Source organism: Urocampus carinirostris, chromosome 1, assembly GCF_059441175.1.
Source record: "Urocampus carinirostris isolate Australia breed hairy pipefish chromosome 1, RoL_Ucar_1.0, whole genome shotgun sequence".
In the NCBI taxonomy this organism is placed as follows: Eukaryota; Metazoa; Chordata; class Actinopteri; order Syngnathiformes; family Syngnathidae; genus Urocampus; species Urocampus carinirostris.
In genome coordinates, this window is record NC_142349.1 from 18,275,483 (window position 1) to 18,300,242 (window position 24,760).

General features: G+C 39.6%; 1 protein-coding gene across 7 annotated transcripts in view; it reads left to right on the forward strand.

The window, feature by feature from the left end:
• Positions 1 to 24,064, forward strand: part of micall2a (mical-like 2a) — a 28,897-nt gene extending 4,833 nt beyond the window's left edge. For 2 of the 7 annotated variants that reach the window (XM_088329529.1, XM_088329569.1), the window contains 16 exons: positions 1,315 to 1,453; positions 2,965 to 3,110; positions 3,189 to 3,307; positions 4,816 to 5,184; positions 5,259 to 5,389; positions 6,086 to 6,131; positions 6,441 to 6,535; positions 8,143 to 8,199; positions 9,371 to 9,469; positions 9,597 to 9,652; positions 10,434 to 10,557; positions 11,579 to 11,681; positions 11,802 to 11,875; positions 11,943 to 12,057; positions 13,234 to 13,280; positions 13,390 to 15,125. In XM_088329529.1, coding sequence (XP_088185655.1) covers positions 1,315 to 1,453; positions 2,965 to 3,110; positions 3,189 to 3,307; positions 4,816 to 5,184; positions 5,259 to 5,389; positions 6,086 to 6,131; positions 6,441 to 6,535; positions 8,143 to 8,199; positions 9,371 to 9,469; positions 9,597 to 9,652; positions 10,434 to 10,557; positions 11,579 to 11,681; positions 11,802 to 11,875; positions 11,943 to 12,057; positions 13,234 to 13,280; positions 13,390 to 13,469 — 1,800 coding nt within the window. In that variant the 3' untranslated portion in view covers positions 13,470 to 15,125. The other 5 variants (XM_088329546.1, XM_088329538.1, XM_088329564.1 and 2 more) reach the window with 5 other exon arrangements.
• Positions 24,065 to 24,760: the final 696 nt, after the last annotated feature.

Genomic DNA, 24,760 nt, shown 5'->3' on the forward strand with positions numbered 1-24,760 from the left:
AAAATAAAGCTTGTGTGAAAAGGTTACGCGTCTAGGTCCACCGTCTGTTCGGGTTTTGACAGAAGTGTTTTCATTTTTTATTAATTTACTACAATGCAAACTCTAACAGTATATAAATGTATCATTATTTGCATTACAACAGTTTCAGAACAAATTTCAAGAGAGACAAACCAAAAAAGCAGCAATGTGACAAAAAATACAAATACTGTATAGCGAAGTCAAAACGACAACCAAACTACCTTACATAGCACAATATTTTGGAAATTAAGTCAAAGTGCAAACAATGTGAATGATAAAATCAAAAATCTTTATCAGTATGAAAATCAAAATTATTAAAACAACAACTGTAAAAAATATACAAAGACTGTATAACCATGTCAACAAGACAAGAAAAATACAGTATTTTCCAGAATATAAGGCGCACCAAAGACCCCAAATTTGCCTGAGATTTGCCTTATAGTCCAGTTCGGCTTTACAGAGCCATAAATACGGTAAATAAACTCTGTGATACATAACTACAACAAAATGTTTTTCTACACGGTAACCATTTATGAATGAATTTGTCACGAGGCGTGGTGGCGTGGGGGACCGGACCAGAACGGAGGCAGGAGGCAAGAAGGGAGAACTCATATGCGTTGACGATCATAAGTTTTATTTAACAAAATAAAAGTCGCCCAATACTCCGGGACCAAAACAGAACAATACAGAGTTCCTCCGGCAAGAACTCAACAGGACAAGGCATAACAGACGGAAAATGTTTAAACCTAAAACAGGACAAGGCATAACAGACCTGGGATTGTGTAATGAGCCAGCGCCCGCCAAACCCAAAATCCAGCCTTAAATAGCAGACCAGCAATCAGCTGATCTGCTGCAGCTGAGTTCGGGGGCGCGGCAGACTGGTAGCCATGGCGACCGTGACAGAATTGATACATTTTAGCTGTGAAACAATATTCTCATATATTTATGTTCTATGAAATACATTATTTGTCTTCTGTTTATATCGCATGTGGCTTGTAGTTATATAAAAATTTATCTTTTTTGAATTTGTGGAAAACACAGCACCATTCTTTGCATAATATTTTGAAAAATAAAAATAAAAATCAGCAGTACAAATAAAGCGTAATTACAATTGTATCGAATTTGAAAGTTATAATGTTTGTTTAGCAATGTTTAAAATGGCAAGGCAGTGTCTATCTTAAGACAATAGTATCAAGTACTTGCTCTGGATCAATAGAATTGATATCTGTTTTGATCCGCCCTCAATTACTGGTGACATGGGGCTGACTGGCCATTGTCAAAATCTTCCTTTCCAAGGCTTTTCAGGTGGCGGAGGAGAAGTTGGGGATCCCCGCCTTGTTGGACGCTGAGGACATGGTGGCCTTGAAGGTCCCAGACAGACTCAGCATTCTCACCTACGTCTCGCAATACTACAACTACTTCAAAGCAAAACCAAGTGAGAAGCATTCTAATCGTCATCGCTGTCATGTTATTATTTGAAAGAACGGCTGTACGTTCTCCATTCACACAAACATATTGCAATTTATTCATTGTGTTATTGTTATCGTCACTCTACTTCTTTTGATTATTTGATACATTTATAGTTTAGTGAAAAAATCTGTTATAAAAGCCTTCACCTGAGCTCTCTCGTTTTGTTAGGTCTCAAAAATAGCACGCTCGCCTTAAAGGATGTGAATAGCAAAGAACAGCTTTATTGGTCAATATTGACAATGACATAAACAGTGCATAACAGTCAAAATAACAAAGAACTGTCAGGTATAATAGTCAAAATAGAAATTGGTAACCTATGCAATCTCATTTGCAGGTGTCCATTATTAAAAACAGAATAAAATTATAAGAATAGTTATCATTATTTTGATATTAATATATAAATTAATCATGACGAAAATCAAAACAAAATTATTTTTAATACAATAAAACAAAATACTGAGGGGAAAAATAGGAATTCGAATATTCAGTGATTTTAGTCAGTTGTAGAATATACAAAAATCCAACAACATTATTTTTAAATATGTCTTATTTTGTAATTACACATACAATTGTGGCTACTTGTTGATTTTAATACTTATTTCTTTTAAGTCAAATTCCATTTTATTTTCTCAAAACAATATATTGCATAATATATTTTAAAGGATTATATTTTAGGATTTCTTTATTTTATTATTTATTTTATTTTATTTTTTGTTTTACAAATTATTTTCGAGAGTAGCAGTTTTTTGTATTCAGATTTTTGTGTGTTTAAAATTTTAAATATTAACTTAGATCTTCTAAATCTTTTGGATGAAATTATGTCATTACTTTTATTAAGAATAATTATTTGGCACCTTTGTAAAATCTTGAATTAATTTAAAAAACACTGAAAATTATACACATGAACAAATAATTAAGTGTTTAAGATTTTTTTACTATTAAAATAATATTTTTAAAGCAATTTTAGGTCATCTTTGTAAGAATTTTAGGTCAATTTTAGTAATCATAGTTCTGTTACTCATTGCCCCGCAAGAAATAAGACAAAAATACTGCAGGGCAAGCGCAGTCGTTCTGAGGTCATGAGATCGAACCTCCAGTGTGGAGTTTGCATGTTTTTCCCGTGCTTGCGTGGGTTTCCTCCGGGCACTCTGGTTTCCCTCCCACATTACAAAGTCAGGTGAATTGGCCGGTCCAAATTGTCCCTAGGTGTGAATGAGCGAGCGAATTGTCTGTCCCCGTGTACCCTGCGACTGGCTAGTAACCAGTTCAGGGTGTCCCCTGCCCGCTGCCCGAGGATGGCTGGGATGGGCTCAGCACCCCTGCGACCCTACGAGGATAAGAGGTGCAGATAATGGATGGATGGATGGATGCTTACTCTGATTAAAATGTCCAACCACCAAAAATGATAATTTCAATAAAGGTTAGCAAGATCAATCAAAACAGTCAACTCTATAACATTTGTCAATGGTTTTGTAGAGGTGAAACGTCTGGCTGAGGAATCTAAGGTGGCCCCATCAGAGAAAAAAAATACAGCCGTGGTCGCCAAAGCCTCACCAACCAAGACCACCCTCAAGATCTCATCTCTTGGCGCTGGTCGGATGTCTCCTAAACCTGCGAACAAGGTAGGGGTCACTTCTTTAGCCCTGCCCATTCGTCTCCTAAAGTCAAATCTGATGGTGATTTTGGCGCTCGTTTTCCAGAATCCGACTGCCAACAAAAGCGTGATACTCAGCAACAAGTGCGCAGCCTGCCAGGGTCATGTTCATCTGGTCCAACGGCACTTTGTAGACGGAAAACTTTTTCACAGGAGCTGCTTTGTGTAAGATATTATTCAGCAACCTTTTCTATGCCACCAACCGTCCTGCCCTGTCGAGATGTCCTCCCGTAGGCTGATCTCACAGCGAATTTGATTGCTTTAAAATCAAGAAAAACCGGCAATAAGGAAACTCTGAATTTAAGTCATGTTTATTTGTACAGCCCTTAATCACAAGAAGTTTCATAGGGCTGTACAGACTACTATTAGATATGTACATACATATACTGGAGCCATATCCCCATTTTGAGAATTTTGGTGATTAAGGAATATACAAATAAACATGACTAAAAAATACTGCAATGGAAATAATACACAAATACTACAGAGACACTACAAAAATACGACTTCAGTAATAGTAAAAAATAAAATAAAATACTCCTTCAGAAATAATACAAAATTTGTAAAGAAATACTACAAACATACAACTACGGAAATCAGGGTTCCTACAGCTTAAGACAAGTTCAATTCAAGACTTTTAAAGGCTTTTTAATGCTTTTTGAAATCAAATTTAAGATGGCAAAAAAACACAAATGAAAGAGACAAAACAAAGAAACACCACATAGATTAGAGGCAACTTTAAACAAAGATTTATTTTAATTGTTTTAAAAATCACATTTTGCTCCAGTTAAAATTTTTCAGCTGAAAAAAATAGCAATCTCTAACGTTTTAGATACGCAAAACAATAAACAAAAAGTACTAGTTCATTCTTCTGCTACATTTATGAAGCATTTGTAAGATAATATATAAAAAGAGCTTTTTTAATAAATGTTTTTAGTTCATACAAATATTATATATATATATATATATATATATATATATATATATATATATATATATATATATATATATATATATATATATATATATATATATACGGCAGCAAGGCGGCACAGTGGTTAGCACGTGTGTGGCGCAGTACTGAAGCCATGGTATCAAACCTACCTGTGTGGAGTTTGCATGTTCTCCCTGTGCTCATGTGGGTTTCCTCCAGGCATTCCGGTTTTCTCCCACATTCTAAAAACATGCATGTCAGGTTAATTGACCGGTCCAAATTGTCCCTAGGTGTGAATGAGCGAGTGAGTTGTCTGTCTCTGTGTGCCCTGCGACTGGCTGGCAACCAGTTCAGGGTGTCCCGTGCCCACTGCCCAAAGATAGTTATGATGGGCTCCAGCAAACCCCCCCCCCCCCCCCAACCCTACTGAGGATAAGCAGCGCAGATAATGGGGATCCTTGTTTCCCATCGTGACAGCTGCACAGCCTGAGAGGCACATGGGTCTGCCCATGCGAAACGCTGATTTAAATAAATTGTACCACCTCAAAGCGCCAGTTCGAGTTCAGTCTGAAACACAGTAAAAATAATGGTAAAGAATAATGGAACTTATATTTGTTCTGTGCCGCTCGGTACCAGTGGTTGCGTACCACTAGTGTAAGACACTTTTCAATCCAAGTTGTAAAAAGTTCTAAGGAGCATTTGAGGAACCTGTGTTGAGTTCATCATGACGATATTGCAGATGCTGCGAGTGTTCGGTCACCCTCCACGAAGGGGGCTACAGACCTGGGAAGAACCCTGACACTTTTGTTTGCCGAGTGCACCCCAAGAAGACCTTAGAAAATCAGGGTGAAGCTCGACCCGTATCCGCGTTATCAGAAAGCGCCCTCATATTCCAGCCCCCTCCTCCTTCCAAGGCCCCCCATCCTGTCCATTCGTCTCAGTGCTGGACCACCTCTGCGCAGAAGACTCAAGCAGCCCGGCAAAACTTTTTCCAAGTGGTGCCACAGCCGGCGTTGCCGAAGTGGCCGCACATAGAAAAGAAACTTACTGAGGAAAACTGCAACAATAACAACAAACGCCTGTTTACTGTTCGCTCTGCAGTGAGTCGGTGAGTCATTTTTATTTATTTTTGCGCCATTTTTAATTTTCCAATGTAATTCAGACTAATAATCCTGGATACAGCTTTGGACGAGAGCTTACCCTGTCTGAAAACTCCACTCCGCCAAAAATCGAACTCTGCAAAAATCCAGCAATGGCCTCGCTCACCGGCAGCGAAGAATCCGAGCCAATGAAACACAACACAAGGTTGACAGGCAAGCTAAACTAGCAATTATTTATTTGAGATATGACCCAGGGCGCTTTTTAACCCTCCTGGCCGCCTCTTATCAATGCTAAAGACATTTTTTTCCCACGTTCCACTAAATGGAATATTCAACTTCACATTGTGGCCTCCGCTTAAATAGACACCTGGTGAGTGACGCTTTTTTAGGATGTAGGTCTTTCGTGATGCCACTAGAGGACGGTAATTTCCTTTATCATGACATCAACACATAGTCCTGGAGGTGGCATCTATAAAGCTGAAGGGCTTTTAAAAAAATAATAATTGAATGAGAACATGAATAATGAATGATAAGTAATGTATTATACAAATGCTCAGATGTAGATATATATTTTTTGTTGGGTTTACTCTTTTACTCTCACAAGAAAATGTGTTTACATAATACTGGATGCATTAACACATCATGTCAAGTTATATGTATTTGTATCTCAAAGGGCTGCCCAGATCACCATTACAACATCCCCTGATCTCAAAATTATTTTGCTTTCTTGAGTTAATAGAAGTGGATTTACAATATATCATTGTATATTTACAAATTTCCCAATAAGTGTATTTAAATATGAAAACCTGTGTGCTTTAACGTGTTGTAAAATCTTGCCATAATTTTGTTTCTAACAAATATATTCTCTTGTGTACAAATAGAAGCAATTTTTTTTTTTGTTCCCAACAGCCCCTGCACAGTTAAAGCTGGCCGAAAACATTGCAGAGCCGCCAAGGTGAAGCCTTTCAGTATCACTAACCGGCTTATTAGTCCCGTCACTCCCGATCTCGTCTAATCTTATTCGCATCTCTAAACCATGCAAGTGCTTTCCCGCCAGCTTATCTTCTTTTTAACTGCACATCTTCTCTTTGCTCTCCTTCGCTAATGACTTTTATCCCTGCTGTTGCTTCTGAGCACTTTGAAATGATGAGAAAAAAACACGCTCATCTCGTGATTGGCGTATTTCTTTGCATTACGCGGCCTGGGGCGTACACTCTTCCAAAGGAAAACATCTATATAATATCTCATCTTTGGCTTTTTCTAGCAGCTTCTCCAACACAAGTTCCGCCAAGACATTTCCCTCAACTCCTGTAGCATTTTTTCCCGTCACTGTTTCACCGGCCGGCAATGAGCAGCCAGGTGAGATGACTTTAGGGCGGAAAAATCGATTTTAGGAGCTGATCGGCAAAAAAAAGAACAACCAGCAGTGCATTTTGAATCACTCCCACTGAAGAAATGAGCATGTTTATGGATAAAACTCAAAAATACATCCACTAAGGCAGGGGTAGGGAACCTATGGCCCGGGAGCCATATATGGCTCTTTTCATGAGTACGTATGGCTCTGAAATAAAATGTAAATATTGCACATCTCTCTGTGGCGTTCCAAAGTCAAGTGATTTCATTGCGATTTTGGTACATATAAAGCCGAAGCAACTCAATGCAGAAGTTTGATAAGAAACCATTTAAACTGATAAATAAAAACACAGGCAAACAACTTTGATTGGGTAAGCAATAGAGGTGGGCGGATCCCTACATACAGCGCAAGGCACTTCCTTCTCTCCCTCTCGCTCAGTGCAGTCTACACCGAAAGTGAGTGTGACGATATGCTTATCGTTTGCAGTAATTTGTGTCATTTTAACAAAAGAACTGCATGCACATTGTTTTGAAACCGATATTAAGGACAAATTTAACGGCAAATATTTGCATCAACACTCTTAACTGAAGGTGGAAGACAAATTTTAAATGGCATATTTACATTGATTTGGGACACAGGATTTGGCATTATTATCATTTCATAGATTTGATTTAATCATCAAATGACACACAGTGAAATAAAATGTGCTGAACAATAAGCTTTTGTCTAGAGAGCGTGTTTGGCAGTTTTTTTAATTTTGTCTGAAAATATATGGTGTTGCTTTCTCAATTTCTTTTTGAAACATTTTTTTTTTGCTTTTATGGCTCTTTGGGTCAAAAAGGTTCCCGACCCCTGCACTAAGGTATCAGTGGCTCTTTGGTGCTCCCTGGCACTTATTTAAAAGTGTTTGATAATGGAAAATGATATGGTTTCCGTAGTAGGATAAACATGACACAACCATTCTTAACGTTTTCCAATTAGTGTAGACAAAGTATATACAACAGGGGTCTCCAACCTTTCTCGGACCAAAAGCTACATTTTGTTACTAATTAGTGCACTGGGCATCCAGTTTGATCTGCATTTCTAAACTAACAATGTATCACGTTATTTCTATGTTGTTACCCTGTTATTACCGTGTTACTTATCAGAAGTAAGGTTGAAAAGACTCAGTAAACCACCCAAAAAAAGTTGATGAAACATATTTAATACACTTTTCTCAAGAGCAGAAACCCGACGTAAGTAACATTTAAGATGCTTCCAATGTCCTTTAAGCTACAGTTCAACAGCTGTAACAATCCTTGCGCACCCCTGCCCCGAACCCTCCTGTGGGCGGTTCACTTCAAAAACATTTTTTTTGCGATTTGATTGCAAGAAGAAAAAAAATAGAAGTTCTTTAATCAAAATTTTGTTGAAAAATATAGTCAGTCATGTGTATGTACTGCTTTGGGCCAAACCGTTAAAGATCTAGCCATTCATATTACACGGCAGCCATACATTGATCTCAAATGTTATCCATGTTATCTATGTTATTCTCTCTCTCTCTCTCTCTCTCTCTCTCTCTCTCTCTCTCTCTCTCTCTCACCCAATCTTATGTTTTCTATGTTTTCGGGAGGAGCAGCCGAGGAGCAGACTTTTCAAAGACCAACTAACTTCAAACTTTCATGTAAAGGTAAGGGCCTTTAAACTATTGTCCCCTGGGCCACAACTGACTTTCGGGCTGCAGGTTCGAGGTACCTGGGAGTTTAAAACAAGAAAACTATCCCTCATTGAAGATCGTAACTGTTGTTATCGTACATATCACAGTTCTCGGATCCCTTAACCACCAGTCTCATAGGGGCACTACTTCTTGTGGTGGGTCTTGGGCAAGTAAGCCGCACCACCCTTCCCAAAAAAAGAGAAACTCATATTGAGCTGTTGAATATTTTCCCGAAGAAGGACAGAATTTTCCTTCCTCTGCGTGTTCATTTAACAATTCTGTTGAGGGTTTTCATTGCAATAAAACACACAAAAACAAAACAAACTGAACATTCAGGGCTTGTGAGTACAGAACCATGCAGGTTTCGCAAATGTGCTCTCAAAATGGTTGACAATCATTTATCTACCAAGCAGGCGGAACAGGGCGGTCTTTGACAAAAATGAAACACAAATGAGACATGAAAAATTCTAGAATGAATAAATGATAAATGAATAGAAATTTTTCAAAATCCCAGCTTCACATCAGTCCTTGTCTTTGTCAACACTGAATCCTGCAAGTTGTTTGATAAGACTCAAGGCCTCCCTCCCAACAGTAATGAGAGCACCACTTAGAACAATGTAGATACTGTATAAAGAATAATCGAACAGATACATTGAGACAGAGTTGCATTTCTTCTTCCCTCGTGCTCAACGACAGCTGGCATTACTTTGTATGGCGTTATCTTGCGCAGCGTCATCCCTCTCTAGCGTTGCGCCGAAGAGGAAAGGGGAAAAGACGGATGCCGGAAAGCTGCCCTTTTAATGAATAATGATAACGGCAATTGATAATGATAATATTAATATATGATAATAATAATTATTGTTAACAATATAATAATGTACTATTTTTCCTTTATAGGGTACCGGAAAAATTGGCTTTGAAAGTCCCTAAAAGTGCTTGAATTTGATCATTAAAAAAGTGTATGATCCTTGGCACTCCCTTTGTTACACACTAAGTGCATGACATCACAGACGGAAAGAAATTCAAATGATTTGAATTTTGCTGTGGCGCATTTCTAGACCGTTATTTGTTTCTGATGAAAATCCCGCCAAAATTGAAAGAACCACAGACCAATAAGACGTAAAGCCGGCTGTTCTCATTCCAGCCGAGCCTCCCAGGAAGCACTCGCCCGTCAAATCCCCCACAAGATGGCCAGATGCGGAGTCCATTAGCTCACCTACCCCCAAAGGAGACGTCTCGTCAGGTATGCCGCCACCTGAGTGCAAGCGTTTGTCTTTGGTGAGGAAAACTGACTTGTTGCAGAAAAGACATCAGGTAGCGTCACATGCTACAGAAGCCACCGCCTAATCCCATTTCGTCTAACTCTAAAGGTGCTAAAAAGGCAAAGTATGTGTCACCCTCCAACGCTGAAACAAATTCACCCTCTGTAAGTTCCTTCAAATAAGTATCTTATGAGATTAATTAATGGTGAGGAAAAAAACAACATTTTTCATTTGACTCAGGGGTCAGGAACGTATGGCTCGCGAGACAGATATGGCTCTTTTAATGAGTACATCTGGCTTTAGGAGAACAACAGGTTATGCTCACATTCTCGGTACCATTCCAAATTGAGTATATCAACACAATAAAACTGGAGTTCGGTCAATAGTATATTGGGCAGAGTACCAACCACATTTGCACTCACAATGTTATACCAACAGACCCCTTTTTGGCTGTAGTATCGAATGAATCCTTTATGTGGAAGCTTATAAAATCTATATACACCGCCTAGACAATTTATGATCAAAGCCCACAGAACAAACTGTAACACACAAAAATGCCAGCCACGCACCCAAAGCAATTAAATTGGGTGAGCAGTAAGGGTGAGCGGATCTCTGCACACATTTCACACACAGCACACTCCCCTAAATACATCTGTATCTTTCTCTCTTGCAGTCTTTTGTGAAATTTTTAATGAAGAACTCTGCCTACCCCCTTTTTTTTAAACCGTCAAAATGAGCCTCAACAATTTTGTTTTGGGGATTTTTGTTGAATTTTGTCTTAAAATAAATGGTGTGTCTCTATATGATAAAACAAACTATTTTTCTTTTATGGTTCTTTGAGTCAAAAAGGTTCCTGACCCCTGATTTAATTTATCAAGTCAGACATTTTAATGAAATCCTAAAACATTTAAAAGGGCCCCTTGAAAATGTTTTATTCTATGTCAGCGTGCCTCTTATCATGACCCGGCGGAAATAATTAAGACTGAGTTGGAAGAAATCGAGGCTAACCTGTCTCTACTGGAAAGGGAAGGTGTGGAGCTGGAGCGCAAACTTCGGCGCTCTGAAAAAGGTAATCAATCAATGCTGTTTGTGGATCGACACTCCCCCTAAAAATGTTTCCATATTTCATGGTCAAGAAAATTACAGTTGAGCATTTTAAGTATGACTTTTGTACCTTCAATCAAGTCTGTAATGGATAAGCCACTCCTGAACAAGTGACATCGGGGAAGTAAAAGCCTGCATTCTTAACCCATTCAATGCCAGACGCTTCTCTCAAAAGGAAAGAGACAATTTTTCCCATTTTGTCACATTTCAAATGGACCACAGAAAATTGATGTAGCTCTATAGAAATATCAAAATGAAGCTTAAATCCTAGTCTTCCGTTAGACAAAAAAGGATGTTTCTAGCTTTTACCATCCACCATCTCCTCCGCTTATCCTCAGTAGGGTCGTGGGGGTGAGGGCGCTTCCTTTGGGTTTTCTCCAGATTTATTCTACCTAAATGCTAACCTACAAGTATTTCAACAATGCATGTTTTTCTCTCTCTCTGCATTTTTTATATAGCGCTTTTCAAGTCAATGACTTCCCAAAGCGCTTTACATTGTGCTTCACATTTCCCAATAGCGGCCGTGATCTGTGCAGCCATGTAAGGCGCTAACCTGCTTATTGGAGGTATTGGGGGTTCAGTGTCTTACCCAAGGACACTTGGGCATGTAACACGGACAAGCCGGGATTCGAACTGGGATCCCTTAATCCTAAAACGATCGCTCTACCTCCTGAGCTACTGCCGCCCCGTTTTTAGTCAATGATCTGTGTATTTTTTGCCAATAGCAGGCATTAAATAATACGCACTGTCCCCTTTAAGACCTGAGCAGCGTAGACAGCCTTCAGGGATGTTTCCAGATCATTTTGCGGGTTGGTGATCTGATCACTTTGCTCAAGATCAACAATACCTACCAAAAATATGAAAGATGTGAAGAAAATCTAAATATATATCAAAAATATATCGGGCTTTTTACACTTTTGACACATGAAAAACATTCCAATCCTGCTGGAGAAAGCAAGGCAAAATGTACATTTTGTGTTTTTCAGAGGGCAAGGGTGACTTTTTGATGGACCCACTGATGGTTGACTGGTTCAATCTCATCCGAAAGAAGCAAATGTTTATCAGGAAAAAATCTGAAATTGTTTACACGTGAGTGCATGTTTCCATTAATCAGTGATCGGCTTTAAAAAAAATCCATATTCTTTTGGTCCAGGCGCGATGCACGATGCTATTTTCGCATTTTGCAACTGATTATCTGTGACTTTTCAGAGCAAGGACTCGGGAGCTTGAGCAGCAGCAGCCACGCGTGGAGCAGGAACTCCGAAGCTTGCTTGAGAAGCCAGGTAGGCTTCGGCATTGTCTTCCCAATGTTTTGGCTTTCTGGGCTGACTTTTCCGCCGGGCGTGATAGATCGTATTAAGTCTTCCGAGGACCAGACGCACGAGAAAAGGCTGATGCACAATCTGATGGAGATCGTGGATGGAAGGAACGCTATCGTGGAAGTCTTAGAAAATGACCGCCGCAGGTGGGGTTCTCACTGTTAGTCAGTGTTGTACGATGAAGAAAAGACATTTCTATTATTTCGTTTTTTTGCATTCACAGGTAATTTAAGATCTTTAGATTTTTGCAGTACATTGAAAGCAGCATCAGGTGGATTAGGGCCATATGTGATAAGAAATGCGTACCCAAAGTATTAATAAACGTGTACTCAAACAACAATAAATATTTAAAAGTGTAGGTATTAATGATTAATAAAATGAGACGCCTTGCTACTTCTGTTACGGTTATTCCTGGTTAACTGATTTGTGGGTTCTCATCATGCATGGTGTTCTGCAATTTGATTGTCTAAAGAGAGAAATATGCTTTCTATAACCAGCAAATTTAGACTTCTCCACCCGCTAAAACTGCTTAGGAGCCACATTCGGGTCTCTGGCGCTGCCTAGTGGCCTGGTGCATTTTCAAAAGTGTCTGATTTCTGTGAAACAGAACCGGAACGTAAATGCAGTTTTCTATAATGACCAAAAGATGACAACAAAGTATCATGTAAGTAAAGTGGATCGAGTACTTATTTGGAAAATTGTGCCATAAAACAGCAAAATTATTTTTAGAATTATAATTTGACAGTACAGAGGTTAATTGTAAAAACATGTTCATAAAGTATGGTACTTTTATCTGTCAAACAAATACTCGAGCCTGTAATTGGATTTGTTCTTGAGTACTAAATAAATTATGGCTTCTATTTTGTGATGTTTACATTTTCCGGTGGGTTCTGTCCCCCATTAGTTTTACTGTACTTTTAAACAGCGCTTTGCAGACACTCATACATTTTGCATTCATTTCCTTCTTTGCCTCGATCGTTATTGTCATTCTTTTCCACTTTTCCTTATCACTCACTTTCTTTGGATCCATTATTTTCGGCTAAAAAGATCACATTAAAATGAAATGGGGTTCCTCTCAAACATAAAGGGGATGGCGTGGATTGACTTTTTATGTAGAGTCCGGGTGAGCCGAAGGACACCGCACAGCAATGGGCAATTGGGTGACTTGGGCGGCTATACCATTTTTACACCCCCTTGTGTCTATTTTCTTCTGTGTACATATAAGCCGACCCCATGGTTTCAGTATTGTATTGTATATTTCTAAATTTGGCTTATTTGCAATTATGTATGTTAAACCACATTTTCTTCAAACTCATTTCCAGGGAATTAGCCGAGGACGAGCAGCTCAATGCAATGATGAGAAATTTGGGTAGGTAAAAATTAATTACTGCTAATACAATCCCTTTTTTTCAGCGGACGATTTTTATTCTTCTTTTTTTGCGTGTGTGTATTTGTCTGTTTTCTTTTAATGTCTTTAGGTGTAAAGAAAGGCAAACCTAAAAGGAAATCCTCCATATTGAAATCGTTTGGCAGAAGAAGTAAGCGGCAAGTGGAATGATATTCCCCTCGTCGCGATATTTTGAAGTAATTGTGTGCAAAATGGAAGGTAAACACACACTGATTTGAACATCTTAACTTGTGATCCTGGAATTAAATGCAGTTTCTGATCACAGTATTAAATGTAAGAAAACAGTCTATTTTTAAGAAAAATGTGTGAAATTTGTCCCAGAAAGTCTAAACCAAGTATTCTTAGATTAATAATGCAATCATGTAATAATAATCAAAACAAAAAAATTCCATTAATTTGAAATGTGCAAGGTTACTATGTTTGGGCAACTTGACTCGCTGTTATTGATCACATTCTTACATATTACATGTTTGTTTTTATTGATGTTCATTATGTTTTGTCTATCGTTACCCAATGCAAAATCTATTTCACCCTGGTCATCCTGGAAGAGGGATTACCACCTGCGAGGCCCCTTCTCAAGGTTCTTTTTTCCTCATGCTGAGGTTTTTGAGTTTTTCTTCGCCCACATGTTGGTTTAAGATCAGGCAATGGTGTAATTTTAACTTCTTTGGGACATTTTGTGATGAAGGGCTATACAAATAAATGCGATTAGTCTTGACATCTTGTAAACTTGTTAGGGTCACGTGACCCAACCCAGAAAACAACGTTGATCGCTGTCCTAATGCATCATGTCATGTTTCTTTCCCATTTTTTTCTTTTTAGTTACTTTTCGGCATTGGGGATTTCAGTTGTTATCTTTTAAACAGAAGAATCAATTTTTTAAGAATGTTTTACTTGCCTGAGGTCTGTGATAACCTGGTGCTCCTATGTTTGCATTTTGACTGCACTGTCGAACACTTGCAATTCTGGAAAAAAAATATTTCTTCATAATTCCAAATTATTTTGCTGTCACTTAGGATCAGTGCTGGGACCATTACTTAAAACAAAGCAAAAAAAACAATTAAGCTAGTTACACTTACAGACGCTGCCCTACTTACGAACGAGATACTGTAGGTTCCGGACTGTAAGGGAAATTATGGTCTAAGTGTGCCTTTTATACTATATTCTATATTTTACACTTAATTTATACTTCATACATTTATACATCTATATATGTTTATATATATCTGTATTGCACTCAAAACCAGTTAAGTCTTCAAGCTGTTCTCAGGAGCGAGCACCTTCAAGGTCAGGACAATAAGGTTCCCAAGCCAAAATAATTTGTCCCTAATTAAAAGCTACAATTCAGATCCTCACTTGTAGACTCCTATCTTTTAACAAACAGATGCATGGAACTCCTTTGCTAACCATCCACAACTTGAAGGCCACTGGGTACGTTTTGTTCTGGGAGAGTTTGACTCCCAAATTCCTATTGCTCATTTATTATACTCCCACGCTATCAAGCGACCAACGTTATACACTGCATTTAAATATGTGATTCCACAGGTTCGAGAGCATTCTCCATCCGGGCCCCGGTGTTGTGGAATGCTCTTCCCCCTGAGATTCGCTCTGCAACCTCAGTGGAAATGTTTAAATCTAAGCTTAAAACACACCTCTATTCTATAGCATATGAATAACCTATATTTTATGTTGATAATATCAGGGGATGGTGTCATAATAGTCTGTAGTTTGCAATAGTATTTGATCTGTGCAGCCCTTTGAGACTTTGTGATTAAGGGCTATACAAATAAACATGACTTCACTTGATTCCTGTCTGAACCAATCAGAAACCTTATTGTGTCCTCCAATCAGAATATACAAGACCGTATAAAAAAGAGGCGCACACTTCAGTCCGCGGAAGTATTTCATTTTAATTCAAGAACACAATTTTGCCTTGTTTCTACAGTATGTGCTTGCTTTTCTTTATTAAACGAGTTTGATTGTAACTTAAAAGTTTCTTAAGTCAACCTGACATGGACGATCAGTCGTATGTTGCTCCAGTGCTATATTTCTTATGGAATGTATGTTTAAGGTTTGTATAAACCTTTCATAGTATAATATGCTCTATAAAGATATATAAAGTGAGGTTTAACTTACTTTTGGAAGAAGGGCTTCAAGAGTCAGTGTCAGATTAATTTGGGATATTAATCTTTGGCTGATATGAGAGTCAAGGAAGATGCAGGTTTGATATCAACAGGAGGCCTCCAGTAACCGCGGGGAGAAAAACGGACCCACTCCATTGAATGACTCCCTTTCTCTCACCGTGGCCCAGTGACCTGAATGTTTTTATTTGGAAGAAGTCAAGCAGTTGTAAAAACATACCAAGATGACTTTCCTGTATCCTTCAAAATAAAGACTGAAAGTGTGCATATATTTTAAACAGAATCATATAAAAGAGTAGAAAAATAGAGAATAAGTAATAAAAATAGTATGAACTCAAGTACATTCCATCAGAGCCATTTGTGACGTGAATAATAGAGATAATAGAGAAAATTACAAATAACTAGATTTAATATACCTTACATTTCCCCCCTGTTGTAAATTTCGAAGAACATCCGTGAAAACAATACCAGAGGTTTCAAGTTTACACATCATTAAGAAATCCAACAGGTAGGTAGCTTTGTGGAGGGGCGAAAAACCTTCGTAAAGGAAAAAATTCCCCTCCTCCCACCTCGTTTTTATGAGGTCGAGAGTGTTTCTTATAAAACATAGAAAACATAGTAGTAATAAGTGATGGTTAACTATAAGAATCATAGCTAAAACAAACAAAAACCAAAACACACAAAAAACAAAAAAAACGAAATCCTGCCTGCGCGTTGGTCCCCACAGGGCCTAACCCGATCCTGCGTGACATCGTAGGTCGCCTGCCGACGACGGTGTAAGCAGGGGCCCGACCGACCTTACCCACTCGGATCTTCGTGTGTCAGTGGTGTATACAGTGAGGGGGTTTTCCCTTTTAGTTGGTAGGGATAAGTCCATTAGACAACGCTGTCTGGGTCAGTATCATCATCATCAGAGTATTGTGGGACAGAAATCAATTTGTAATGGTACATATGAGCAATAAACATTCTTGACACCATCTTCTTTGTCATGGGCACGATGCAGCAAGAACATACGCCACACAGGAGAATAAAGATCACTAGGATTCCGACAAATGGTACCAGGATCTTCACCAGAATCTGGGACCAGCTGCCAGAGTACAGCCAATCGAGCCATCCCGGCTAAACGTCCTTCTCCTGGGTCAATGTGTTTTCATCCGGGATGTAGGTGCAGAAGTGTTCTCCTATCAGTGCACATACACCACCTTGACCAGGTGTATTCCCCTTCTATTGGCTTTATGACAGGACATGTCGTTTGTTGGCTTTCTGGACCCCAAATTTTCGTGCGGATGTTGGCTTGCATCGATTGGGCTGGCAAGAGGAGCAGGGTGAGGATGAGTCCCCACCCTAGGATGGTGACAAGCATGTTTATTTGAGTTCGGTGATTTTTTTGCAGTGACTCTGGTGAATCCAGGTGTCTCTTTCAGCTATCTTTATAGCTGTCGGCGTGGTGAGCAGGACTGTATATGGCCCGTCCCAACGTGGACTGGACCAGCTCTTTCTTTTCACCACTTTTACGAGCACCAGGTCACCAGGAGTCACTGTCTCCTGAAACAAAGGAATAGAACCAGGCGGCAGATCATTTGCAGACACAACTTGTTTCTCTCTAAATAGTTTACATAACCACTCTGTCATTGGATCTGCTTGGTTTTTTTTCTTCTGAGAATGGCTGACCTTCCCACATTGGAAGGTGGAAAGGTCTGCCATGCACAGCCTCAAATGGTGTGATGCCTGTGTTTATTGGTGTAATTCTCATATATGTTTTAACTAGACTTAGACATTCAGGCCATGGTTTGCTGTTTCTTCCATTGTCTTTTTGAGTCTTAGTTTAACTGTCCCATTAGTTCTTTCAACAAGCCCTGCACTCTGTGGATGATAGGAACAGTGGTATCTGAGTGTTATACCCAGATGGGTAGCCATGTTGTCAATAATGTCATTGACAAAATGGCTGCCATTATCACTCCAGAGCACTCTTGGAATGCCATGCTCTGGGATGATGTGTTTACAAATGGCTTTGGCAACTGAAAGTGCATTGTTATATTTTGACGGTACAATTTCTACCCACTTTGAAAACGAATCAACAAGCACAAGACAGTATTTATATGGACCACTTTTAGACAGTTCAATGTAATCCATATGTACGATTTCAAAAGGGTAAGTCCCAGCTGGGGTCTTCCCTCGTTTTGGCCTAATGTTACCTTGGACGTTGTGTCGGCAACAAACCAAACAAGATCTACAAAAATTTTTAGAATAGGTTTGTAATCCTAACGGTACTATAAATGCTTGTCGTACCACGGAACACATCCCCGGTGTTGAGACGTGGTTTTACCATGACTCAAAATAGCGACCGCGTGATACAGACTGCGGGGAATGACGGGTTTGTTGTCTTTTTGAAAAAGTCCTTCAAGAGTTTTTGTGACTCCCATGTCCATCCATTGTTGCTTTTCTTTGTCAGGTGCATTGTCTTGCATGTCTATTAAAATTTGTGTTGGAATATGAGACGAATTTTCTTGATTCGTTTGGGTGAAAGTATCTGATTGTCGAAGTGCAGCTTTTTTCGCAGCAGCATCAGCTTTTGCATTTCCAAGTGAAACAGGGTCTTTGTTTGTTGTATGTGCTTTGCATTTGCACACTGCTAATTTAGAGGGCAGTAGTACTGCTCTCAACAGTTCTGTTAGCAGTTTTGCATGTTGGACTGGTTTGCCGGATGAGGTCTTCATTCCTCGTCTTGCCCATATGGTAGCAAAGGTGTGGATGGTTGAAAAGGCATACTGGCTATCTGTATAGATAGTGACAGGTTTGTCTTTGAACAGTTTACAGGCTTCTGTCAGGGCAATTATCTCTGCAGCTTGAGCTGAGTAGTTGCTGGGCAGTGGTTCAGATTTTAAAGTCTTTGTCTGGCTGACCACTGCATAGCCTGGGTTGTTCTGTCCAAACTGGTCTTTGCCTGATGATCCATCCACAAAAATGGTGTCTCCTTCGTCGAGTGGTGAGTCTTTGAGATCTGGGCGAGGTTTGTAAACCTCTTCAGTCTTTTCTGTACAGTTATGCGGTTGTCCATCTTCTTCTGTAGGTAAGAGGGTTGCTGGGTTGAGGGTGTTACACCTTTTGATGGTTAGGTGAGGTTGGGATAATAAGCTTCGGCTTCCTCTGTCCATTTTATAGGGGCATTTAGTGGTAGATCTTCTTTTTTTACCACCATGTGATCCCCTTTAACCGTTAGTGTCAAACCTAGCGTTTTTATCAAGTCTCTTCCCAACAGATTTTCTGGACATTCAGGAACATAGACGAAACGAATTTCTCTGTGTTCAGTTCCATCTTCATCAACAACAGTCGTTGGTTTAGTGAAATATCTCTTGGCGGGTCTTCCTCCTACTCCAATTACTAACACTGATGACTTGGCCAATAATACTCCTGGTGGAAGGTTTCTAACCACAGATGATTGGGCTCCCGAATCTACTATAAAATCAACTGGTTCTTCTCTTGGTCCTACCTGTACTTCTCTTTTAGGAGGATTGACCGATGATATGTTTCCAAATAATACACTAAGATCCAGAATGGGAGTTGGTAGCAGATCTTCAGATTCATCAAAGTTCTCCTCATCTTCCTCCTTGTCTATCTCTCTGTCGGTTAGTCAATCTTCGGATATTTGAGGATTATTATTTTTATGATAATGCCTTGGTTTCAGCTTGGAATTGCACTCATCTGCGAAGTGTCCATATTTTCCACAATTGTAGCAGTTGTTGTTATTCTTTGGACGTCTTTTCCATCTTCCGGTTAAACGGCCGTTCTCTCTTCCACGACCTCTTCTTCCTTCTTCATAATATATCGGCGCAGATGGGGTGTTTCCAGCGGCGGAAAGACCTTCAAGTAGTGTTGTTATGGTGAAAACAGCTGTCTGGCTTTGCTTCTTCCTCTTCAGATCTTCAGCGTGGATGGCGTGTGTCACTAGATCACTCATTGTGGCTGTTCTCCAGGTGATCAGATGTTTTCTTATATTATTGACGATGCTGTCTTCCAGACCATCTAGGAAAGCCGACCTTAGCATGATTTGGAAAGGTGTATCCGGGGCTTCAGCTTCTTGGACTCCACTGCAGTTTCTCATTTTCTCCGTCAGCCTTTCGACATATTGCCTGACTGATTCTCCTGCTTCCTGGCGGCATTGGGTGACGGAGCTAAAATCAGGTGGCTTGGTGAAAGCTTCTCTTGTTCGGTCCATAATTTGGGTGAAATCCGCAGTCAAATCATCTCCATATGGACGTGCGACTTGGTTGACATCGAGGGGGTTGAAGTTCCCCATAACCCGTCCTACCCTGTATCCTAAAAGGTATCTGAGGACCGTCACAATTTCTGGGCCATTTAACCTGTAGCTGTTGACAAGCTCCCTAAGTGCTTCAATCCATCTTCCCACGTTCTGCTCTAAAGGAGGGATGGAAGCACAGGCTTCTTTCATCTCAGTTTGGGTCCAAGGGCGATAAACGTGAATTTGTCTTTCTTGGCCCAAAACTCCGAAAGCTGGATTTGCAACAGCTATCATTGGATATATAGGATTTGTTGGTATGGACGAATCAGGCAGTTGGGGGTACAAGTTGGCTGGTTTTGTGGTGGTTATGTTGATCCTCGCCGTTTGTTTTGGAGCGGATGTACTCATCTCTTCATTCTTTGCTTGAAAAGTCTTGCCTCTGGTGCGGCCTCCCATTGGAGAGTGGTGCTTTTCAATTTCTCTTTCTTCACCCCCAACTTTTCCTCCTTTTGCTCGCTCATCCCTCTTATGCCTGTCGCTGACAGCCGTACGTTGATACTCCTCTTCTCTAACCCTCGCTTCGTTCTGCTCCTGTTCTCTCCTCACTCTGTTCCTGACTATCTCTCCATTCACCCCAGTTTCTTCTTCTGCTTCAATCTTCATGCGTAACATTTTTCTCTCTTCCTTGCTAGCAATATCCATCCTTCTTTTCTTACTCTGATCAATCCACAGATGTAATATTCCTATCTGTGAGTCTATCTCACTTGTGTTCTTCCCTTCCTAGCCCTTTCCTTTCTCCTGTGAATTAACTCAGTTTTCAATTCGAGCTTTGTCTCTATTTCCTTCAGTTTTTGATTAAAACCTTTCTTTAGCCATTTCTCCAAATATTTTAAACTATTAGGGTTTATTCTATTCATAAATTTCACATCTGGGTCCTCTGCTAGCATCTTTCTTTGGGCCTGGCCCATTTTTTCTTAAACAAATGTCACCCACAAAGAAAAGTATCTCTCAATAGCTTATTCCTGATCTTATTAAACTTTGACTTGCTAATTTTAAACTAAAAATGGCCTTTTTTTTTTTTTTTCTATTAATTTTATTTCCTGGTATTGCTTTTAATTTATCCGTGTAAAATTACCAAATTGTATTTTACCTAACTTCTTCTTTCTTAAATTATCAATTTTCAAGTGAAAAAGGAGAGGAGAGTGTAAAGGAATCCTTTGTTCTGCCTCTCTTTCTCCCCCCCTCCAAAACGCAGGAATAATTCCGTGGGCCGGCGAGCGCATGCGCAGTACACAACACATAAGACAAAGGACACCAGAGGAATGCGGGAGGGGTTAGGGACATGCAAAAAGTAACTAACAGCTCAGATACATAAATCACGTACACAGACAGACATAGGGCCCACAGACAGACTCCTACAATACTCCCCACTTTAATGAAGCCACGTATTTATTCTGGGTTATTTTATTTTGGCCTGCTCATTTTAAGACGATTTCAAACAGAGGACTCTGCCGACTGCAGAGATTATATATATTCTCAAAAGCGAACCACTTTATGCCTGTCTTCTCTCTCTGATTTACGAGGCAAATTCCTCTAGTAATATCATAAAAGTGCCGTCTAACTTTCCGTTAACAGCAACTGAAACGAGGCCTATTCCTCTAGTTTCATTCGATTGAGACTAGTAATCAATCGTACAGGCTACCGACACCGTTAGCGATGAGGCGAATCCTCGAATCCGATAATCGGCTCGTCAATATATGAATCACACACACACACACATATATATATGTATCATACATATATATGGACATACACAATCATATTTGACTCGGTGAGGCACAACCCTCGAACCAATTTAATAATTCGCTAATGAATCCCCAATTGTCAACCTCTTATTTCATTTTATGGCTTTCCTTAATTATTTTTAATCTTAATATCAAAAATGCATCCCACCTGATTGATCAGATCAGCCTCCCCTTGTTCGAAGAACGGTTTTCCCAGGTCGTTGACTGAAACTCGATGGGAGAGAGAAAAAGAAGAACCAGTCAGGTGGTCCTTTGTTTGAAAAAAAAACTGTTGAAAAGTTCTCCCTCCTCAGTCAGACGACTGCTGGGGCACGTTCCGGGTCGTATCGGCACCAAAATGTCAGATTAATTTGGGATATTAATCTTTGGCTGATATGAGAGTCAAGGAAGATGCAGGTTTGATATCAACAGGAGGCCTCCAGTAACCGCGGGGAGAAAAACGGACCCACTCCATTGAATGACTCCCTTTCTCTCACCGTGGCCCAGTGACCTGAATGTTTTTATTTGGAAGAAGTCAAGCAGTTGTAAAAACATACCAAGATGACTTTCCTGTATCCTTCAAAATAAAGACTGAAAGTGTGCATATATTTTAAACAGAATCATATAAAAGAGTAGAAAAATAGAGAATAAGTAATAAAAATAGTATGAACTCAAGTACATTCCATCAGAGCCATTTGTGACGTGAATAATAGAGATAATAGAGAAAATTACAAATAACTAGATTTAATATACCTTACAGTCAGGCGCCTTCCTCCTCCGTGGTAGAAAGTGGCCGAAAAAAAGCTATCCCACCATCTTCTCAACCGCAACAAGCTTTCTTATTCCACTTTCATTTCTAAAGAAACGGCTCGCCTCTTCTTTACACTTTACATCAACCATATTGAAGGGATGCACGAGATATTAAACAATAAAAATGTCAAAGTTCTTAGCGCCCTGCAGATAGTATAGACATAGACAGTATAGAATGTTTACACACGATTTCGGAAGAGGAAGTGGATTTTTTTACTTCCAGGTGTATGCTGGGTGAGCTCTCACAGCACCACACGCCGGTAGCGGCGGCAGGGAGCACTACAGTAATGTCCTGCACTCGGAAAAAGGTGCACACAATATACAATATAACTTACAGCAATGTCCAAGTAATTTCGATATTCCGAAAAAATGTTCGTATCTACCGTATTTGAAGTCAAATGTCCATAAGTAGGGGAGTATCTGTACTAGTTCCTTCATTTAAAATGTCCCCAGGTTACTGACACCAAAAAGTAGTTCCAAAAGTAACTTTCCAGTTACAAATTACCGTGTATTTTTGCATAGATGCCAGCTTTAAAATAGCCACATAATAAAAGAAATAGAAGAAAAGGTGTCACCTACTTGTGGAAGGAGTGAAGCCTTCATATTTCTTGGTTTGTGCAATTTTGAGAGTTTGAAAACAAACTCTTTGCAGAGACACTCCATATCCATTTCGTCTCTGGGCTTCAAACCACTCAAATATATCCTACTCCTTTTCTGGATACTCTCCAAGACATTTCTATGGTGTATTGCAAAAATAATTTCTCGAAAAGACCAAAATTCATCATACCTTTGCTTACGTTTGCCCAATTAATTGAGTTGGTTTGTTGTTCCTGTATAAGCCACGCGACATCCCGACGTGCTACTTATCATTCGCTACTGGTGACACACAACCAAATACCCCCCCTGTTTTGAGTTTTTTTTTTTATAGCTGTAAATTTAGCTTTGATGTGAATGTATATGGTATGAAGGATGCACAAGAAAAATTTCAATGTCCTTGTACTTGGTTCTTTAGATGGTGCCATAACACTATTCAGATGTACGTTTTAGGTGCATACAAAATAAACATGCTCATCCAATTTTTCTGACAAATCTAGGTTGGCATCTGGAGAACAGCAGGAGGACATCGCAAATTGTTATCTGCATTAAAGTTACCGACAATTTCTTTGCGGTACTCGTTACTTCACACTTCGGTTTTCGCTGGTTTACTGCCTGCCATATTTTTAATAAAATCAATTGTCTTTAATGTCATTGATATCAACGTATTGTACATTGTGTTCTAAAGACAGCTCATGGTAAATGCTATCACGGGAGCAGGTTAGGGAGAGCTTTGCGTGTTTGGTGGGCATGACGTTCTGTGTGCACGACTGCGATAGGCTGGTGTATGCTGTCAGTCAAACAGTGGAGAGGGAACACAAGTCAATGGGTCCAGCCAAAACAAATAGCGCTAGTTCGCTTTTAGCCGTTTGTTACATTAAAAAGAAAATCCATCAAATAAATCGAACTCTAAGGAAAGTCATAAGAGTGCAAAAAATCCTGATCATCAGTGGGCGCTCTGTCGATTATTATCAGGTTGCGACTGAGGCGGTATCGGGAGATCGGGACTTCTGCAACGTCCAGGCAAACAACTCTCTTAAGCCACTCCGAGCTTCTATCTCACCAGATGCATTACCCATGAAACGAATGACGTGGAGCCATAACTCATGTGAAACCGCTTAGTTTAGGACGGTTTATATAAATCATCGCGTAGACCGGACTCAACTTGATACTAGCGTGCAGCTAGCCATTCTCTCTCTAAATTGCTTTCTTGCACTGAAAGGAGAAGTCCTCCAATTTTGTTGTACTTATTTATTACAACAATAAAGAGCATTCATTCAAATGCAATTCTGTGTTGTGTTTTTATTTGTAGATTTAGAGTTGTTATTTTGTTACAGTCGTATACTTTCAGTCGGTAAGGACATCATCTTGAGGTAAGTTAGACCCTTGGGGTCTTTGATGAAAGTGCAACGCTAATTTGTGGGTTTTCTCTTTTCGCGGGTGGTCCTGGTCCCCATTAACTGCGATAACCGAGGGATCATTTCAATTGAGCGTATTGCGTGCTTGCCACATTTTTATCTCACAAAATCACACATAGACCTAGCTAACGTCGTACACGTTTTATTTTACAATTTAATAAAATCAGTTTCACTGCTACTTTGCTAAGTAAATTGAAACGGCATCCCCTAAAAAAATGCAGCCAATAAGACATTTTGATGTCAAATCAGAAGTAGGTCATAGGCAGTTCAAATAATTCCTGTTGCATTATGTGCATATTAGACACACATGTAATCCTTTCACAGTCTTCCAGCCAAATTGAAATTATTTCATTAATAATTCCAATAATGGATTTTAACAAATTCCTGTAACGACATTAGCTGGAGAAGAAGACAGAAGCGCTGTGGGGCGGGGAGGAGGACGCAGGAATCTTGT